Source organism: Gallinula chloropus (assembly GCF_964237585.1).
Source record: "Gallinula chloropus genome assembly, chromosome: Z".
In the NCBI taxonomy this organism is placed as follows: domain Eukaryota; kingdom Metazoa; phylum Chordata; class Aves; order Gruiformes; family Rallidae; genus Gallinula; species Gallinula chloropus.
In genome coordinates, this window is record NC_140089.1 from 42164809 (window position 1) to 42182036 (window position 17228).

The following is a 17228-nucleotide window of genomic DNA, read 5'->3' on the forward strand; positions in this document are numbered from 1 at the left end:
TAGTGAGGCAGTTCCTTGCTTAGTCTTCAAACATTTCACAAACACTTCTTCCATACATTAATGCATCACAAGAACTTATGAACTTGCTCCAGTAATGTTTCTAAAACAAGTACTGCTTTCCTTGTTCTACCTTTGGAAGAGGCTAAGGCGAAGTAGTCCTTCCACTGTCTCAGAGCTGCAATTTAAATCCAGGTTTAATCTTTGTCAAGACCTTCCTTTATCAAAGTTGCTTTAAATGGGAAACTACACTAGAGCAAAAAAAAAAAAAAAAAACCCTGAAAAACTTTTAAGTTTTTCTTTGGCTATTAGATGCTAAATTGAAGAGAACACTACATCTCTCAATGAAACCTGCTTGGAAAGAGGTAATGGTATCTATGTGTCCTAGCACCTAAGGTTGACCTCTGGTGTAAAGGCTGCTCACCATGGAGAAAAGCAAATGTTAGAGTTCTGGGCATGGTACTGGAGCTGCACCAGAAATGGCAGGCTTTAAAGACACAGAATGGGTTGGAAAGAATTGATTGATCTAAGCAACCCAGGTTCTTATCCCAAGCAAAGAGCACTCAGTGAAGTCCAAGACAGCGTGTGTGTTGTAAGCATGATGAAACAAACTGTTAGCACTTTGAGTTATGGAGCCTGTGCTTCTCAGTAACTGCTGTCCAGAAATTTGACTTGTGAGATGTGTAACATGCATATTCTTTATGCTAAGACTACATGGTGCTCAGACAGTGCATTGTGAGGAAGCCTAGGAATGAATTAGTTACCACATTAAAAGCTCTGATAGAATTGCGTATGGATTTAGCAAATCAGGTCTCTATGACCATGGCATTACATAACTTTTCTTCTAGCTTTTATTGCTTGATTCATTATGCCTCTCAGATGGTACTTTTTTCACTTTTCAGCTATGTTTATGTAGCCTAGGGTTTCAGAAACTCCTTTGTGTGAAGACCCTAGAACAAGGTTATTTAGGACTCGTCTGGGAAAAGCATAGGCATCACTCTTGTTTTCTAGTTGTTAATAAAAAAAAAGGACCAAGTTTCACAAGGTCACAACAGGGACATAATTTTCCTACTGTCAGCCCAGGGGAGAAAAAATACCTTCTTAGTGTCCCTGGGTAGGACACGAGTGGAGCACTTGGTAAATAAGGTACTTCAACCAGTGTGTCCCTACCTGTCCAGAACTGATGGTTGCCATCTGTTCATCTGTAACAGAAGACATCCAGTGGCTGCCATCATTACTCTTTTCTCTGCATTGGTCTTTGTGGCAAGGTTTTGAGGTGGAGGTTTGGTATGTGTGGTACTTCTCATGCAACTGGTGCTCTGTGTGGTAAGACCTTGAGCTTACTTGTATTTGGTGCTTTCTGCCTTCTCTTGGAGGAGATGTGCATTTTCTTTTCCTTACATAGCCATTTATGGGGGAAAAGGAAGGAGAAGAGCTGAAGTGGCATGATCTATGCAAGAATTTTATTTTAAAGGGTAATAGGGAGTGATTCTAAAACGCCTAATTTTTCCTCCCTCCATCCCCCATGTGAAATTGGGATGGACTGCTGCAAGCAAGAAGAAGAAACTACTGTAATCCAAGGTTCTGGTAGAAGGTGAACTTGGCCTTTAGCAGGGGTCTAGGTTTTTCCTTTTTTAAAATGCAGGGGTTTTTTTAACCAAAACTCTTGTTTGATAGTGGGCTGTATTTTTTTTTTTTAGCTTTTGTCCTCTGTCGGTGATGTTCCACTGAGTGAAAAATGGGCATGGGGGGAAGGGAGGACAAATGGTGAAACATGTATCCTGACAGATGTTCCTATATATATGATTAAGAACGGAAATGTGCTCTTCATATATTGCCTTTCATCCTACAATATGATTCGGGAGATGACTTTTTGTTCCTAGATCACTTAAAAGATCTTAGAGGCAATTTGTAGAGATATGATTCTGATAGTTTCTTTGTTATTTATGTAGGAGTTCTAAATGCTCCCCTCTTGATTAATGGCAGCTATTGATTTTTTTCCTTGCCCCCATATTTGCTTCTGTAGATTCTGCTTCCTCAAAGGCAGAAATCACTGATTCTAAGAGTGTTAAGAAGCCTGGTATTTCCCTTTTTTTTTTCCTCCCTAGTTTTTAGTTTTATTACTAGTCTTCTCCTTACTACCTCTTCTTTTTTATTGTTTTTCAGTGTTTTTCCTGGATTTTGTCTAATCTGTGCACTCATTCCCCTCTGTGAACAGAAACATCATCTGTGTTTTCCAGATCAGCAGCGTATGAGGGTTTAGAGTTACCTTCAGTCTCTGACACTTTTCTTTCACACCGGACATGGTCATTTGTAAAAGGATCACTCTTCCCTCAAAGACTGAGGGTAGTGAGTTGCTCTATCCATACATCTGTACTGCAGCTTCTGTATGGCAAACCAGTCGTGATACAAGTGCATGTCGCTCCAAGACCATCACCCTGGAGGAACTGCTGCATGACTCTCTCTCTAGGCTGTTTTGCTGCATTGTATCTTAACATCAGAGAAATCTTTTTTTTTAATGGTATGCCAGCAGAGAGAGAACTGTGTAAAGGGAGTACAAACACTGCACATCATGTCAGATGCAGACAGGCATGATCAAAAAAGGTTCGTATCGTTCTAAGGACACTCGTAACTGTGTGTGCCAAAGGACTTCCTTTTCTAGTGGTCTTTAAACCACTGACATTGGTACTGTGTACTCTCCAGCCGTTGTTTTTATATCTTTATTTCCTCTTCATCTTGGTTACTGTTTTATCTGTACGCTCTCTTACTAATGAGTCACTCTGGGCAATCAATCACTTCATCTAACAAATTTCAAACAAACAATGAAGCTATTTTATCCAGATTTTTTTTTGAGGTGCCCTCCCAGTAGTATTGCAGGTATAGGTAGTGCATGCTTGTTTATAGATACATCTTTTTGAGACGTTAGTTTGAAAACATGAGAAATGTCTCCAGGTTAGAGGAGTGTGTTCAGGTTGTTTGGATAATGACTGTAGGCTTTCAGGGTCTGTGAGAGGAAAAGTAGTAGATTACAGCTACACAGAGCTGCTTGGAAAGTATCCAGTGAAAACTTGAACCTTTTCCAGGAAAATAGGCTTTGAATGTGCTGACTATAACAAGAGAGCATTAGAAGCTAATTTGTTAGTGAGTTTATTATCACATTTTACTTCAATTTTGATCTCTGAAGATGTGTTGGGAAAAGAAGTAAGCTAAGCATCAATATTTAGAATCACAGTTGTTAAAAATAGTGATACTCAGATAAGAACCTTTTGCAAAGCCTTTTTACCCATGGCTTTGTGACGTGGCTTTGGAGTTGTGTTACTCCTTATTGCAGACTGCCTAGAAGAATATACAAAAAATTAATTAAAAAAAAAAAGACAAAACAGATTCATGGCAACCAGATGTTACCTTTATATGACATGTGTTAATATGTCTTGAAAGTTTCACTTGTTTCTTTCTACTGAGCTGATTCAAATTACTGTCTTCCTAAAATTATTACTAAAAAAGATGCACTCTTCTTTTTTGACTCCTTTCTGATGGCTGGCTTTACCCTTGCCAGTATATTTTTTGTGTGTTGGATGTTTCTTAAAAAGCACCGAATCTACTTTGCAGCTCTTTAGGGCATGTTTCTTAGTAGCTAACTGTTGCTGGCTTTATTTTTAAATATTTCTGGAAAATTTAGAGCATAATAAAGCCTGGTGTACTGCCTTTGCAAGTTTTCTCCTATTATGCATTGATGCTGAAAATGTATTCTTGACTTTACGCATACTGTAGTCAACTGTGATAAGATTGTCTAAAGTTAAACACATGCTAAGAGTTCATAAATAGCATGACTAAGGATAACAAATTAAAGAGAAGATGGAGGAGTGGGAAGTGAAAGCATTTCAGCAAGCATCAAAAAAAAAATTATGTGGTTGCTCAGTTGGCTCATTTTCAGGCTTTCCTCGCAAGTTTTTTAATTGTGTCAGATTTTATGATCTAAATTCATGGTATAGGCAGAAACAAACGTAAACTTTCTTCCATAGTGGAGTATTTCTGTGCAGGAAGAATATCTGCCAGTTGTCTTACTCCTCTGTATCTTTGGCATTTTGATGACTAAAGGAGGCCATCTTCTTTTTTTGCCACTCTGTAGCACTAACCTGATGTCCAGTGGGTTAAGGAATTCCCTGTGTTTTTTGTATCTTCCCCTGTAACCAAGCAGCTCTCTACAGGCCACCGGGAAGCCGATGCTCACCAGTGAAATTCATGGGCAAAACCAAGCTGTGAATGTCCTGGTCATTGGAGTATAGTATTAGATAACAGAGGTCTGGAGCTGGCAGTTAGAGAGGCACTGTCACTTTCTTGGGTGTGCCTGTTAGCAGACAGCACTTAATTACATGATCATAGTTTTTTGGTGGCTTTTTTTTTTTCCTTTTGTTCTTTCATATTCTGAGGGCAAACGCCTGCCCAGAGTTTTGCTTAAATTCTTGTAATTTCTGGTTTGGGGCCAGTGCCTCACTTGTCACATTTTGAGGAGCTCATGGTCCTTTCTTGTACCCCTGCAATCCTACTCCATGATCCTCCTCCTGTTCTTGAACCGCTAGTCCCACTCCAGTCCAACAGCAGGCACAACATCACCCATGACTGTATGGCACAGGCAAGGGGGGCTATAATGAAATTTTGTGTCTAAGCTTAGATGTGTTTAACAGCCTGGTTTTCATATCAAAGTGTTTTCTTTGTTGCCATTACAGTGAAGCAAAATTGCACCAAATTTCAGCGGTGTCAGTGGATGACACTTTTGTGACTAAGGGGGCTGTGTTCTTTGCAGATTTCATGTTGCCATCATTTTACATAAAACAGTTTGATCTCTTTAGAAGACTTCTGTGTGGTGGAAAGGTTGTGGGCCTGTGGGTTATTCTCAGAGCCCTCTGCAATTCAGCTTGCAGTGAAAACAGGTTGGTTCTTGGCCAAGAGGTGCTGGGCCATCCACACTGTTCTGGGTGATCTCAAGCCGGTAGGCACTGAGATATCATTGCCCTTACTACTCTTTGTGCCTGTACTATGTCTGGGAGGCACTAACAGTGTTTGGTACATTCAAGGTGGAGTCTGCGGTGCTATCTTACTCAGCTGTGTAGAGAGGTTCCCAGCAAAAAGCAGTAAAAAAGGGGATCACTTTCCCAGCACAGTTTCCTTCAAGCTTTTTGTAAACCATCCTGTATCCATAAAGGAAGTCATATAATGCAAATTGGGCATGTCAGTAGGCAGATCTGTAGGGGTTGTACAGTACTGTGCAGTGACTCCCCCTTACCTGTTGTACACTTTGGTCAACAGTGAAATAGTTAAGGGAAAAGCCCTGTCACTGTTGAAATTCTCAGGCTCTTTTCGAGACCTCTGCTTCAAGCCACTGGCAAGATACAGGCAGATATCTTCTTCCAGCAGTTTGTAGGAATGGGAAATTCCTGGTTTGAAATGAGACTTCAGGACACAGATTATTTTGTCTATGCCTTTTCTTTCCCTCACTCTCCTCCTCCCTCCCCAAATCAGACATGCCAGGTTGTTCCCTTGCTGTAAGGCTGCCCCTTTCAAACCCTGAAGCTAGACAGTACTCTGTTGGCTCTTGCTTCGTTGCGTTGTGGTTAATTTAAAATAAAAAGAAATGGAGCATCCTTGCATAGGCAAGCAACACGTGTTTGATACTTTCTACAGGAAGGGGCATCTGATGAAATGACAGAGGCACACAACCAGGGTAAAGACTGAGCCTTCCACCTGGAAACTTCTTTTTTTTTTTTTTTGGTGCCTTTCCTCCTCCCCCCATTTTTTCTTTTGGTTTTGGGTTGGGGTTTTTTTTATTTTTAAATTCTTACTTTCCTTTTGGATCATACCTCTCCTTTACCTGGCATTGATCTGGGTCGGATGACATGTGCATGCCACTGCTGGTTTGATTCCACCGCCTGGGTTGTATTTCCAAGAGTCAGAGAAGGTTCTGTACTTTCACAGTGGGGGGTTCCATGAAGGTGTGCATGCAGCGTGCTGCACAGGTTACCTAGTGTGCTGTATGTGGCTCGCAGTCCTCTACTTTCAGCTTGCCCTTACATAAAGATTCATGCTAGGAAGGGAAAAATCAAGTGAACAGCATGTTGTCTTCTGATTGAGTAAAAAGATGGGTTGCAGGGTAGGAAGTGAATTTAGGTACAGACAAAAGTAGGACTTGATCTTGGCAACTAGGAATTTAGTACTGAAGATTTTTATGCATGCTGAGTTAAATTTTTATTTCTTCTTCCAAAATCCTATATACAGATGTCCAGGGAGGAGAGAGCAATTCTAGGGGACTTAGGATTCAGTTTACCCTGAGTGACTGCTTTAAAACGAAAATTTCAGAGCTAATCTACCTTCTCTATGAAGAGAGATTAGTTAGATGGTTAGTGGCCAAGCCTTACCTGAAGAGATCTCCTTTGGGATATATCCAGCATAACTTTTTCATCTGTTTGTGTTTCCCCCCACTCTGCCTTCCTCTTGAGTAGAAACAAACACTCTACCTACCCCACAATGGTTAGTATAGCACAGAGCTCGATGCAGCCCTGGTTGAGGTCAAGCACTCCAATTCGAACCTCTCAAGGGCTTTCTCTATGTGTTGCCAGTGTACTGGTAAAAATGACTTTAAACTCTTGTCAGCGCAGTTACTGGTGCATGCATCACAGTCCCACTCAAATAAACCTGTCACAACACAGAGTCAGCAGCTAGAGAAGAGTACAAGGGCAGGCCTCTAGCTTTTCATTCGAGCATCACTAAACGTGCACAGAGTGCCCAATTATTTCAGCATTATTGAGCAAGCCTACAGGAGGACCCCAGCCTTGCTACATTAGATTTTCTTTAGTAATTTGCTCAAGTACCGCTGAGGACACTTAAAGGGCTTAAAACGGTGGCTGCAACCAGTTTCCTTTTCTGGATTGTTAATTCAGGTTTTCTCTTTCAAATTAACTCTCACTGCATGCTGTGCAGTAGCGCTGGGAGAACTGTTTAACACTAATTTTCTCAATTTTCAGCTTTTTTTTTTTTTGCATTATATAACTGCTTTTATAATTACATATGTTCTGATTAGATGTCTATGTGGCGCTTTTCTGCTAGAAAGAGTAAAATGTAATACCTCTGTCAGAGCAATAAAAAATTTTACCAAAACTGTAAAATTCCTTTTCTTTTTTTTAAATTGTTTTTTGTTGTTCTTTTACTTCAGCTTGAATGTTACTGATTGTGTTGCATCCAAACATATGGACGTTTTCAAAACACCAGGATGTTTGTGGCAGTTGATATCTGGATTGATCAGATGCATTAGTTGATCTCATCAATCACGTATGATGTACGTGATCAATCAGAGAGCCCCTGGGTCCCTGAACAAATTCAATATCTGTGTTTCGTTTTTCACAGCAGCAACAACTCCAGGCCCAGCATTTGTCACATGGACATGGTCTTCCCGTGCCACTCACTCCGCACCCCTCCGGCCTGCAGCCTCCAGCCATCCCACCCATTGGCAGCAGTGCTGGTCTCCTGGCACTGTCCAGTGCACTGGGGGGGCAGTCCCACCTTCCAATTAAGGATGAGAAGAAGCACCATGATAATGATCACCAAAGAGGTAGGTGCTGCCAGAAAGTGCTGCTTTGTTTCATTTTTTTTTTTTTCAACCTCTCCTCTTCAAAAACAAAAAAGAGGAGGGCACACATAAAAAAAGGCATTTTTGGAAGAATTCCTAACTGATTGCTTCAGTGTTTATTACTTAGTGGTAGCCAGAATTTTTTTTTTAAATGCTAGAAATCTGTTTTTATAAATCTGGCTGTATAGTATTAATAATTAACTGTACAGAAAAGTTAACATCTGTGCAATTTATTATTTAACAGACATCACGATTCTTTATTCCAAGTATGATAAATGTATAATTTTATGTAAACTAACTAGTACTTTTCTTTTTCTCTCTTCCCCTTCTATCCCCATCCCCTGCCACCGCCTCCTCCCCTCCTTGCACATGGGGACTGCTCTGCAAGCAGACAGAGACTCCATCAAGGTAGGACTCACATTTTGTGGTTGTAAGGGGTGGCTCAAAAGAGCTGCACACCGTGTTTTTCTGAAGTATGGCCCAGAGTGGTGGAAAAAAGTCACAAAGTGACGTGATTGTGATGCTAGTGTTGACCAGCAGACCTCTGTGCAGAGTGTGTATTCCACTTAGAAAGTGGTTGGCAGTGGGGCAGACAGTGTTGCAGGTGATGTGCTGTTAAGTGAGTTTGGTGGAACGGCACTGAGACTTTTGCTGGACATAGGAAAAGGGCTGCCCAGGGTCTTTGCCCAAGCTTACAAGACGGAAAAAAATACCCAGGAATTTTAAGTCATTTGGAAGCTGTGAACTAATTCTGATATAGCCTAATAATGCAGCTAAGGAAAGAGAGCTCTGTCACTCTGAGGGTAGAGGTAGGGTGCTGCCTGCTGTCCTTGCTGAAGCAGTTGGAAATGAGCAAACTGCTGTGCCATTCCTTACCCCTACAAAGGTGGTGCTTGCACTGGTGATCATGCCTTCCTTTCCCAAAGAGAATTTTCAGGCTCTGAGTGACACAACAAGTGTGCATCATCTTGTGCATGGTAGGGTTTCTAAGTAGATCTCATACACATTTTGCAGCTCAGTCTGTGGTCTGTGCCCACCTTATTAAGCACTTAAAAACAGTTTGCCAAGGTTTTAGTGGTGCTTTTTTCAGGGAAGTGTAATACATTTGTGGGCTTGACCAAATGGCAGGAGAGGTGTTCATGGCACGAGTCTTGGGTGCATTAGATGAGATTACCAGGAGCTTGTCAGGGAGGTGTTACCTGTGTGCTCCAGACAGCATTGGGAGGAGCAGGGTGCCAGGCACAGGCTTTGCACCCACCAGGAGCCTTTCTGGCCAAAGCTGCCCTGCAAGGGTCTGTGCCTTTGCTTCTCTGGCAGCTCCAGGCAGGGAAGTGTCCCACAGCCTTCCCCAGCGTGCCCATTCTGCCACTGGCAACTCTGCCACGTCCCAGATGAGTGCAACTGAGCCGATGGTTGTCAGTTTTGCTGTTACCCACATGGCTCTGCATAACAACCAGGAGCTGACAGGAACTGTCAGTTTTTACTGTGAGCAGCAAAGGCACTGAAGCTGTCTGTCTGTCGACACAGGACAACAGCGCGTCGGATTTCACTTCAGCTTCCTTGTCATGAGACCTAGAAACTGGGATTACTGTTTTATGCAGTGAGGCTGGGGACAGATTAATGATAATTTCCCTTGAAAACCCACTGTTCGCTGTGAAGGGGTTTAGTCCACTTTGTTTTTCCCTGCACCCAAACAAACAAGTACAACCAGGGCAGAAACCTGGACGTGGGAATACAAACCCACCTGGTTTCTTTAGCAAGTCTACATACCTGTACAGGTGAAACCACGAATGTTTCAGTTCAAGAATGTAAACGAGGAGAACTGTTACTATATGCCAATCTTTGTTTTTAAACAAAGTAGGCAAGTCATGTTTCTGTAATGTCTGTGGGATATTGGTGTGTTTGTTGGCATGGGTATTACGGGGAGTGTTTATACCAAAAAGGCTGACTTTGTCTGGGAATGATTCAAAGTTGCTGTTATTCATACAGCTTCAAGAGGGAGAGGAGGGTGTCACTACTTTGAGCCAATTTACTTTGAAATGATAAGTAGATGTTTGTCTTGCATGGTGTTCAGGTTGTGAGTTGGCTTGTGTGTCAGCATTATGGGGCTTGCTGCCAGCTTTGCAAGGTGAAACAGTTTGCTAATTTCCTTAAATGTTTTCAGTGATGCCCAGAGTAGCAGTTAGTCGCTTGTTCGATCGATCTGTCCTCCCTTAAGTGGCTCCTGGTTAAGAGAGGCTTTTTATGATTGTCTGCTGTGTGACTTGAGATGGTTTTTGTCAGCCAGAACGTGCCAGTTGCCAGCAGCTGGAGTCTGTGTGCTTGTATGAAATAATTTATTCATGCAGGATAATGCTCCTTAACATTTAACAGGTAATGAACGTGACATAAATTTCCTTCTTGCTTTTAATTTTTCCCTTTCCTCTTCTAATGTGCAAACAGGCAGCTCTGGTACTCTAAATAGTAAGTAATTTTTGGCCATCTGTCAAAAGGAAATTTCAATACAAATTTAAATTAATGGTGCCTGAAATTTTTTATAGCTCCTCTAAAAGCCTCTAATGTGCAGAAAATTCTGAATCTGCTGGTAGTAATTAGTGTAGCATGTAATGAGGATATGGGCAATGTTATACAGCCCCAGTGTAACGTTTTGATATGGTAGCAAAATTTTGATTTATACAAGGTTGTGCCTGGGTTTAATTGTGAGAGACACTTTAAAGTGTTTTCTTGCTGATACAGATTATTAAGCAGGGCAGATTTTAGAATAGCTCATAAAGTGTAAATTTATGCTTTAGTGTACAATTCAGATCATGAAGGTACCCTACCCGTTTCTACAAAGAAAGGAGTTTGGCCGCAGTGCCCCACTCCTTGCCACCACTTCCAGCACTTCGGATTTAATGGGCAGCTGTCCTTGTGAAACTCGCTGTCTCTAGGTGTGATGGTCCCAGCACTCCTCCTGGTTCAGGCCTGGGAAAGGGAAAGGCATCACTCTTGTAAAAGTGACTTGGTAAGCCAGACCAAGCTCTCGTCTTGCCCAGCACTTCCCCAGAGCAAGCAGTTCACTGCTTAAACTGAGTAGTCACCTTCCAGATAACATGAGGTTGTCCAGGAGCTGCTCCTAAATAATCCATCACCACTGGCAAAGCAAGCACTGTGGAGAAGGGCGGCTCTGGGAGCTCTTTGATTTTATGTTGGATTCAGTCCTTCCAAATCCTTCGCAAAGTTCGAAGTGTGGGAAAACTCTAGATGCAGTAAACTGGGTCAGGGGAGCAGTCTTTGTGCAGCAGCAAGGCTGAGGAGCAGACAAAGGGAAGGGAAGGGTGGCAAGCGCCAGGGCTGTGCTCAAAGTGCAGCCCTGGCTTAAGGGCTCTGAGGGAATATAATGTGTTCAGACAGAAAGACAAGCAGCTCTGCAGTTAACCGAGCAGCTTTTCACAGAGGACTTGGTGTGTCCCCTTTTCGAAGTAGTAAAAATTACTTTTTAAAAAAAGGAAATAGATAATGCAGTGGATTCTCACTTGCTTATTGCACCCTGCAAGGATGTTTCCACCTGCAGGAACCCGCAGTGTAGGAGGCATGCTGTGCTTCCCAGCCCTGGTATTCTCTCTGGGACAAATGGGGCAAAAGTTTCTCTGGTACCTAACAAAGTCCCCTCTGTAAAGCATTCCTTGTGAGGAAGGGAAGGAAGCATTTTGTGTGCAAAAGCACCACCTGGCAGAAAGTAGCCGTCTCTTGTGGTGACGCTGGCTGCGGCAGCTGGAGTGAAGGAGCCCTCAGATGGGTTGTGGGCCTGCCAGAGATAGCGAGCGTGTCCCTGAGCAGGGTCTTCAGGAGTCTTGATCTCCTGAATTGCTGCCAAATGTTAATGTTTTACTGCATCTTCTGTTAATCCAGATCTGTTGCTCTGTATATTAATGTGGTGTAGTGCCTTTTTTATTTTTTTTTTACCTGAATTGTTGGGTCAGATACCATGCCTATAGTAAGACTTGCCAACACAGTGAAGACTGTTCATTTTGAAGCTGGGAGATACTGTTTCAGCAGCAACAAGTGCCAGTAATTATAAGGTGCAGTTTTGTGGCAGGAATAAAATAGCTTGTTTGAAATTCCTGGGGGTGGGATTTTAAAGGATCTGAAGTAACACATCAGATACAGGTTTGGGGTGCATTTCTGTCCAACATGCTCGTGAACTAGGAGAAGTCTGTCCAGGCAAACTGAAGTGTGTTTAGCAGTAAGATTACTTTTGCCTTAATCTGCATGAAGGCTTGTAATTACATGTGTGGCAGATACAGAGAAAGTGGACGGGTGAGATTCCCACGTCCCATTTACATTTGTGGTGGCAGGTGCTCCAGTGCTTCAGTTTAGCTTCTTGAGCTGTTAGCCACTATTAAATTTTAGACGTCTGTTCATTTACTGTGTAAGTAAGGGTAAGCTGCTTACTCCTGCAGCTGTAGTTTTATGGGTTTTTTTTTTTTAAAAAAAAGAGGTGTATGAGTGCAGTGCTTCTGGAAGGAACAAGGTGGTTTAACATCAAAATGCCCAACGTAGGATATAAGGCTTTTGGATATTACTAAGTGTAATTACTTTGCTCAGACTTTGTTCTGCTGCTGGTAGAGGAGCTCCACATAAACTGCCGTGATGTTCACTACTCTGTGGACTTTGTCTTGTCACGTGTCTCCTAGCTGAGACTTCCTCCGGTGGCGTGAGTGCCCCGCCAAATGTCTTTGTATTCAGTGCGCATTTAATGAGCCAAAGAAACCTAATTATCTGTTACACGCCTAAAGAAATTCACAGAATTTATTTACTGATCATTTTGTTATTTTGTCACTTTAATACCATTCAGCTGAAAAGCACTTCACAAGCTTGTTAAAATCCAGGCATTTCACACTCGTGTCATGGATTCTGCTCCTGCCTTTCTCTGTTCGGAAACAAGGTGTCTGTCGTGTGTCTTTCGCTTCCCTGAATGATGAAGTGGTAGTTTTAAGCTGGGTACATTCGAACTAAACTTTGCTCCACGAGAGTTGTGGTTTTGATCTTTACTGGTGTCTTGGGGGTAGCGCTATCGAAATACAATGAGTAACTTCTGTTGGCTTGCGATACAGTAATTTTTTCAGTATTAATTGATATCTGCCTCTGGGCATGTAAGCTGTGCCGAATGTAACAGGTGCCCTAATTCCAGAAAATGTGTTGTAATTGTTTGTTTGTGGAACAGATGAATAAATATCTGTGGGGCATAGCTGGTCCTCAGGTGGTGAACGTGAATGGATTAATGATGTGATTGGGTGAGACAAGCTTGTTTGTTGCAGTCTCGTCCAGTAACTGTCTGCTGAAGCAGAACAAATATTAATTAGCAGGGTCCTGTTTGTTGTCTCGGTCTATCTTATGGAGCGGATTTTTGGCACTGTTTTTTTTTTTTCTTAATAACCTTTTCGTGGCTAGAAGTGTAGCACATCATTCAAGCCCTGTGGTTTTTAACGGATTTTTAGAACACGATACTGAACCTCAGGTATTTGTTACCTCCCTGATGCAACTTTTCCTTCTTTTTGTTCTTCTCCCCCTCTGAACAGAGGTTTACATTTCTTTCTTTCATTCAGTGTGACATTATTTGCCTTTTAAAGTGGTCATCTGGGAATTTGAATTTAGTGTAGAGTGTTTGTATGAAAGCGACAGCACGCACTCCAGTATCAAACAGTTAGCTGCTGCTGCTGCCATGTTTATTTGCTACACCTCCTATACCAAACATTGTGTTGGTTTTCCCCCAGCTTCTGTATGTTAACCATACGCTGGCCTCTTACCTTGCATGCTTTTGACAGTTACCACAGGGTGACTCTTACTTGATGGTGTGTCCACATTTGGACAAACTCCTGTGCTGCTTCTCACTCAGAAATTTCATTTTGCCACTTGGTGATTTCGGGTAACTCAAATGTTCTCTCTCCAGGTGCTCTCTTCACCCAGGAGGCAAACACTTACATGGGCTGTAATTCCTAACCTGAGCAGTCATGTCTAATTATTGCCATGGCAACAGACTGTGATGTTGATAACACAGGATTATGACTTCACATTGTAGAGTAGGAAGAGGAAGTTTGCTGGGGTGAGGAGGTGGGTGGAAAGGTCTTCTCCAGCGCAAAGGCTTTGACAGTGTAATAGCTGGGGTAGAAGAAGTAAAGGGAGGGAATGAATTTGTTTATTATCTCTTTTGAAGTTCTCTTCTTTGTAAGTGTGCAATTAAAATCATACTTTGGATGCTGGCATTCACAGCTTACACCAGGTTACTCATGGTGAACGTGTCTGGAATGAACATGTTTGCAGGTTGGGTAAAACAGGTGTGTGTTAAAGTAATAGGAGAGATGGCTGCTTTTGTTTTATAGATTTCTGGGGGCTCTGATACATTTTTTTGTTGTTCTTGATCCATTTTTTGTTATGGTATTGAGCACTTATCGTTTTGATTTTGAGCTATCTTTAAAGCTCTTAGATCAAAAGTAACACGAAACGTCCCTTACTTTTATGCAAAACAGTGGGTTCCTTGGGCATGCTGATTGTCTGCTGAAGGGAGGAAAGTACGACAGATTACCCTCTGGTATCTGAAACATGGATGATACGCATTGGGAGTTTGTGTCCTCTGGCTGAAGTCACCAAATGCTAGTGGAAGGTTGTTATTTGTAGTAGTATTTGCTTCCTATCTCTTCCCTGGCACTGGGAAAGAAGCACATTCCTAGCCAAGAGAGTTGTCAGTCTCTTAGGCTGATTTTAGAACTTGAAGGAAACGAGTAGTCTGACTGATTCCCAAGTTAGTATGCAAGATTGTTGAGTGCATCATGAATTACAAAGTTTTAGCTGTGCTTTGAGGGAAGAAGCAATTAGGCTGGCCAGCAGGAATCGGCCATTGAGGGGAATTTGCAGGAAAGCTACACGGTGTCTCTCCCGCCTCTCTCCAGTACGGCTCTAATTGAGCCCAATAATTAATTAAATATCTAAAGCTCGATTAGCCTATTCTGCATGGCAATGTGAAAAGTTCTGTGTTTTCTTGAGCGACATTTGGCCTTTTGAAGAACAAAAAATTGGAAATGCTAATTTTTTTCAGCCAACTAAGGGAAGAAAATAAAAATGTCTCCATAGCAACAAAGCTTCTTTCTAGATGGTTTCCTAAGATATGCCTGAACCAGAAGCAGATGTCTGATTTGGAAATCTCGCCTCCTTCAATGTAAACAAATAACTTCTAGGCAGGTGTTGGAAATAATATGGAAATCCTATTAAGGGGCCCTGGGTTCCTGTCACTCAGGAAGCCCCTGCCACAAAAGGGTTGGCTGTCTGAATAAAGGAGGCAGAGTAAATTCTCGTTAGGCTTTAGCTTTTCCCAGGAAATGATTGTCTCTGCGTGCTCTTTCTCCTGCGAGGCTGAATGCAAGCCGTTTCTTCTATTGATCCCCTCCGCCACCCTCGCTTTCTCCCTCTCCTCCCCTGATGGATTAGCGCTTGATGGCGGCGGCGGCTGCTGCTTGGGGCGTTGTGGCATTTGTGATTTTAACCCCCGTCCCTCCGTCCCCGGCCCTGCCTCGGCCGGTGAGCGGCCCGACGCCGGCCTGGAGCGAGGAGAGGATGGGAAGCGGGCGATGGGGGAGGCGGAGCAGCCGAGTCCTGGGCGGCTTATTGCTCCGGCTCGTTTGTGTGAATTTATAGACTATGCTGTAGCCCTTGGCGCGGAGAGACCCAGCGTCGTCTGGACGCGGGGTTTTCCTTCCTCACAGGGACCGCAGCATTGGAGGGGGCTGTAGTAAAGGTCTCCGGGCTGCTTCTTCGGGTCTCATGTGGGGATTGAAAATGAGAATGTATTTTTTTTCTCGTAATGTGCCTAGGAAGTTGCTGTGCCTTTTTTTGTTTTGGTTTGGTTTTTTTTTTGGTTTTTTTTCTTCTTTCGAAGTTGCTGAGAAAACACATTGTGCCTGCCGTCAGTATCCTGCCTGTCTCATGCCGGCACTTGTGCTGCCTTTGCGTTTGGCTGCCTGAGTTTTTCTCCGCGGACCCCGCTGAGCCCTGCACTGCCTCGGCCCCGGGACCAGCCTGCCTGTGGGCGAAAACTTCCACGCCGGGCAGGCAGGAACCGTCGCCGAGGACCCGTTTTCCAGGGTTTCTAGGCTGGAAGCGGAGGCCGTCTGCGTGTCCGTCACTCCCCTCGTCCGCAACACGCCCCCCCCCCCCGCCCCCTCCATCTCATCTCCACGTCTCCGCTTTCCTCCGAGCGCCAGACGTGCATAGTGATGCTCTTAATAACACTCGGAGGGTTAAATGTGGATAAACACAAAACAAGGCTTCTGAAAAGCCTGACGATTATCATGCAGCATTTCTCGGACTATAGCCCCCGAGACGCACTTCATAAAGCCAATAAAGCGCGCGCCGGTGGTCTCCCGTTGCCCTGGCAACGGACCACAGGGCACCCTGTGTGTGAAATGCATGAACATCTGCGAATTAATCTTTTTTAGTTGGTTCTTTCCTTGGCACCGGCGGGGCCGCGCTGGCTGGCAGCGGCGGGGGCTGAGTTGGAGGGACTCCAGGGATGCCCCCAGCGCCTGGCAGAGGGGGTGAAGCCGGGTCCCTCCTTTCCGCGGTGGAGGGGCTCGGCCTGACGGCGCTCTCACTGGGATGCCGCTGGCTTTTGGCTGCACGGGGGAGCGAATACACTTCCCCCCCCCCCCCCCACCTTTTCTTCCTAATTTGAGGTGTTATTGGTCTTGTCTACCGGGGGAGGGGGAAGAAAGAAAAAAAAAAAAAAAAGTGATGATGTGAGGAGAGAATTGAAATAAGGACCCGTGTCCGCAACACCGTGTCCTGGACTTCACCACTCCCGCGCTTGGCTCTCACAGGACCGTAGCGGCAGCAGACGTCGAGGGGTAGCAGGTCTCGCGCAGACCGCAAAATGGAGACACGTAACAAAAAACAACGGTGTGACAGCCGACCCGGCCTCGGCTGCGCTGGAGAGATGCAGAACCGTAGGGACGGTGGTTCCCGCTGCATCCCGGCACAGTTACGCAGCATCTGCAAGGGTGCTGCCGGGGCGCGAACGACCCCCGGGGGTTTTCGTTCCCTTCGCCCGCCCCCTTCCCGCCCTCGGCCGGGCGCTGCAGGGTGCAGGGTTTGGGTCTGGGTGCTGGCTGCGGGCGCCGCTCTCCACCGAGTCTCCTGGAGGACTGTAGGGGGAACACTGTGTATGCCGTATCATCAGCTAACGCTGGAGGCAATCAGTGTTTTAATGAAGTATTGGAAGTGAAATGCCGCTTTAATCTGCTAATTGCATTAAGAGGACGGCAGATTGCTCTGTATCACTCCTTTTTGAGCTGCAAAGCTTATCAAAGAGTACCGAGGTGCTTTTAAGTGAGGTATTGCAGCCAGTCGGACGCTGCTTGTTTGCGTACGAGTATTAGCAGGCTCAGCTGTACCTCGGTTTTTCTTGCTACTCGAGAGGCGGTGAATGCAGCTGTGGGAGTTTCCTTAATGCGTACTTAGCGTAAGTGGGGTGAAGGGGAGGGAGAAGGGAAAAAAATTTCGACACGGCTTCTTCTCTCTGTCGTAGGCAGGGTGAGCGGTCTATTGCAGCTTCTCCGTGCGGCGAAGGTGGCACGTT

The 17228-nt window shown here is 44.1% G+C and overlaps 1 protein-coding gene across 10 annotated transcripts in view; it reads left to right on the top strand.

Moving 5' to 3' along the window:
- The window catches only part of LOC311203862 (transducin-like enhancer protein 4), a gene marked incomplete at its 3' end in the record, with an annotated part of 98647 nt that overhangs the window by 48743 nt on the left and 32676 nt on the right, over positions 1-17228 (top strand). For 6 of the 10 annotated variants that reach the window (XM_084278635.1, XM_084278641.1, XM_084278639.1 and 3 more), the window contains one exon: positions 7399-7617. In XM_084278635.1, the coding sequence (XP_084134761.1) occupies positions 7399-7617 (219 nt within the window). Of the gene's footprint in view, positions 1-7395; positions 7618-17228 lie in introns of all 10 variants that reach the window. The other 4 variants (XM_084278633.1, XM_084278636.1, XM_084278638.1 and 1 more) reach the window with 1 other exon arrangement.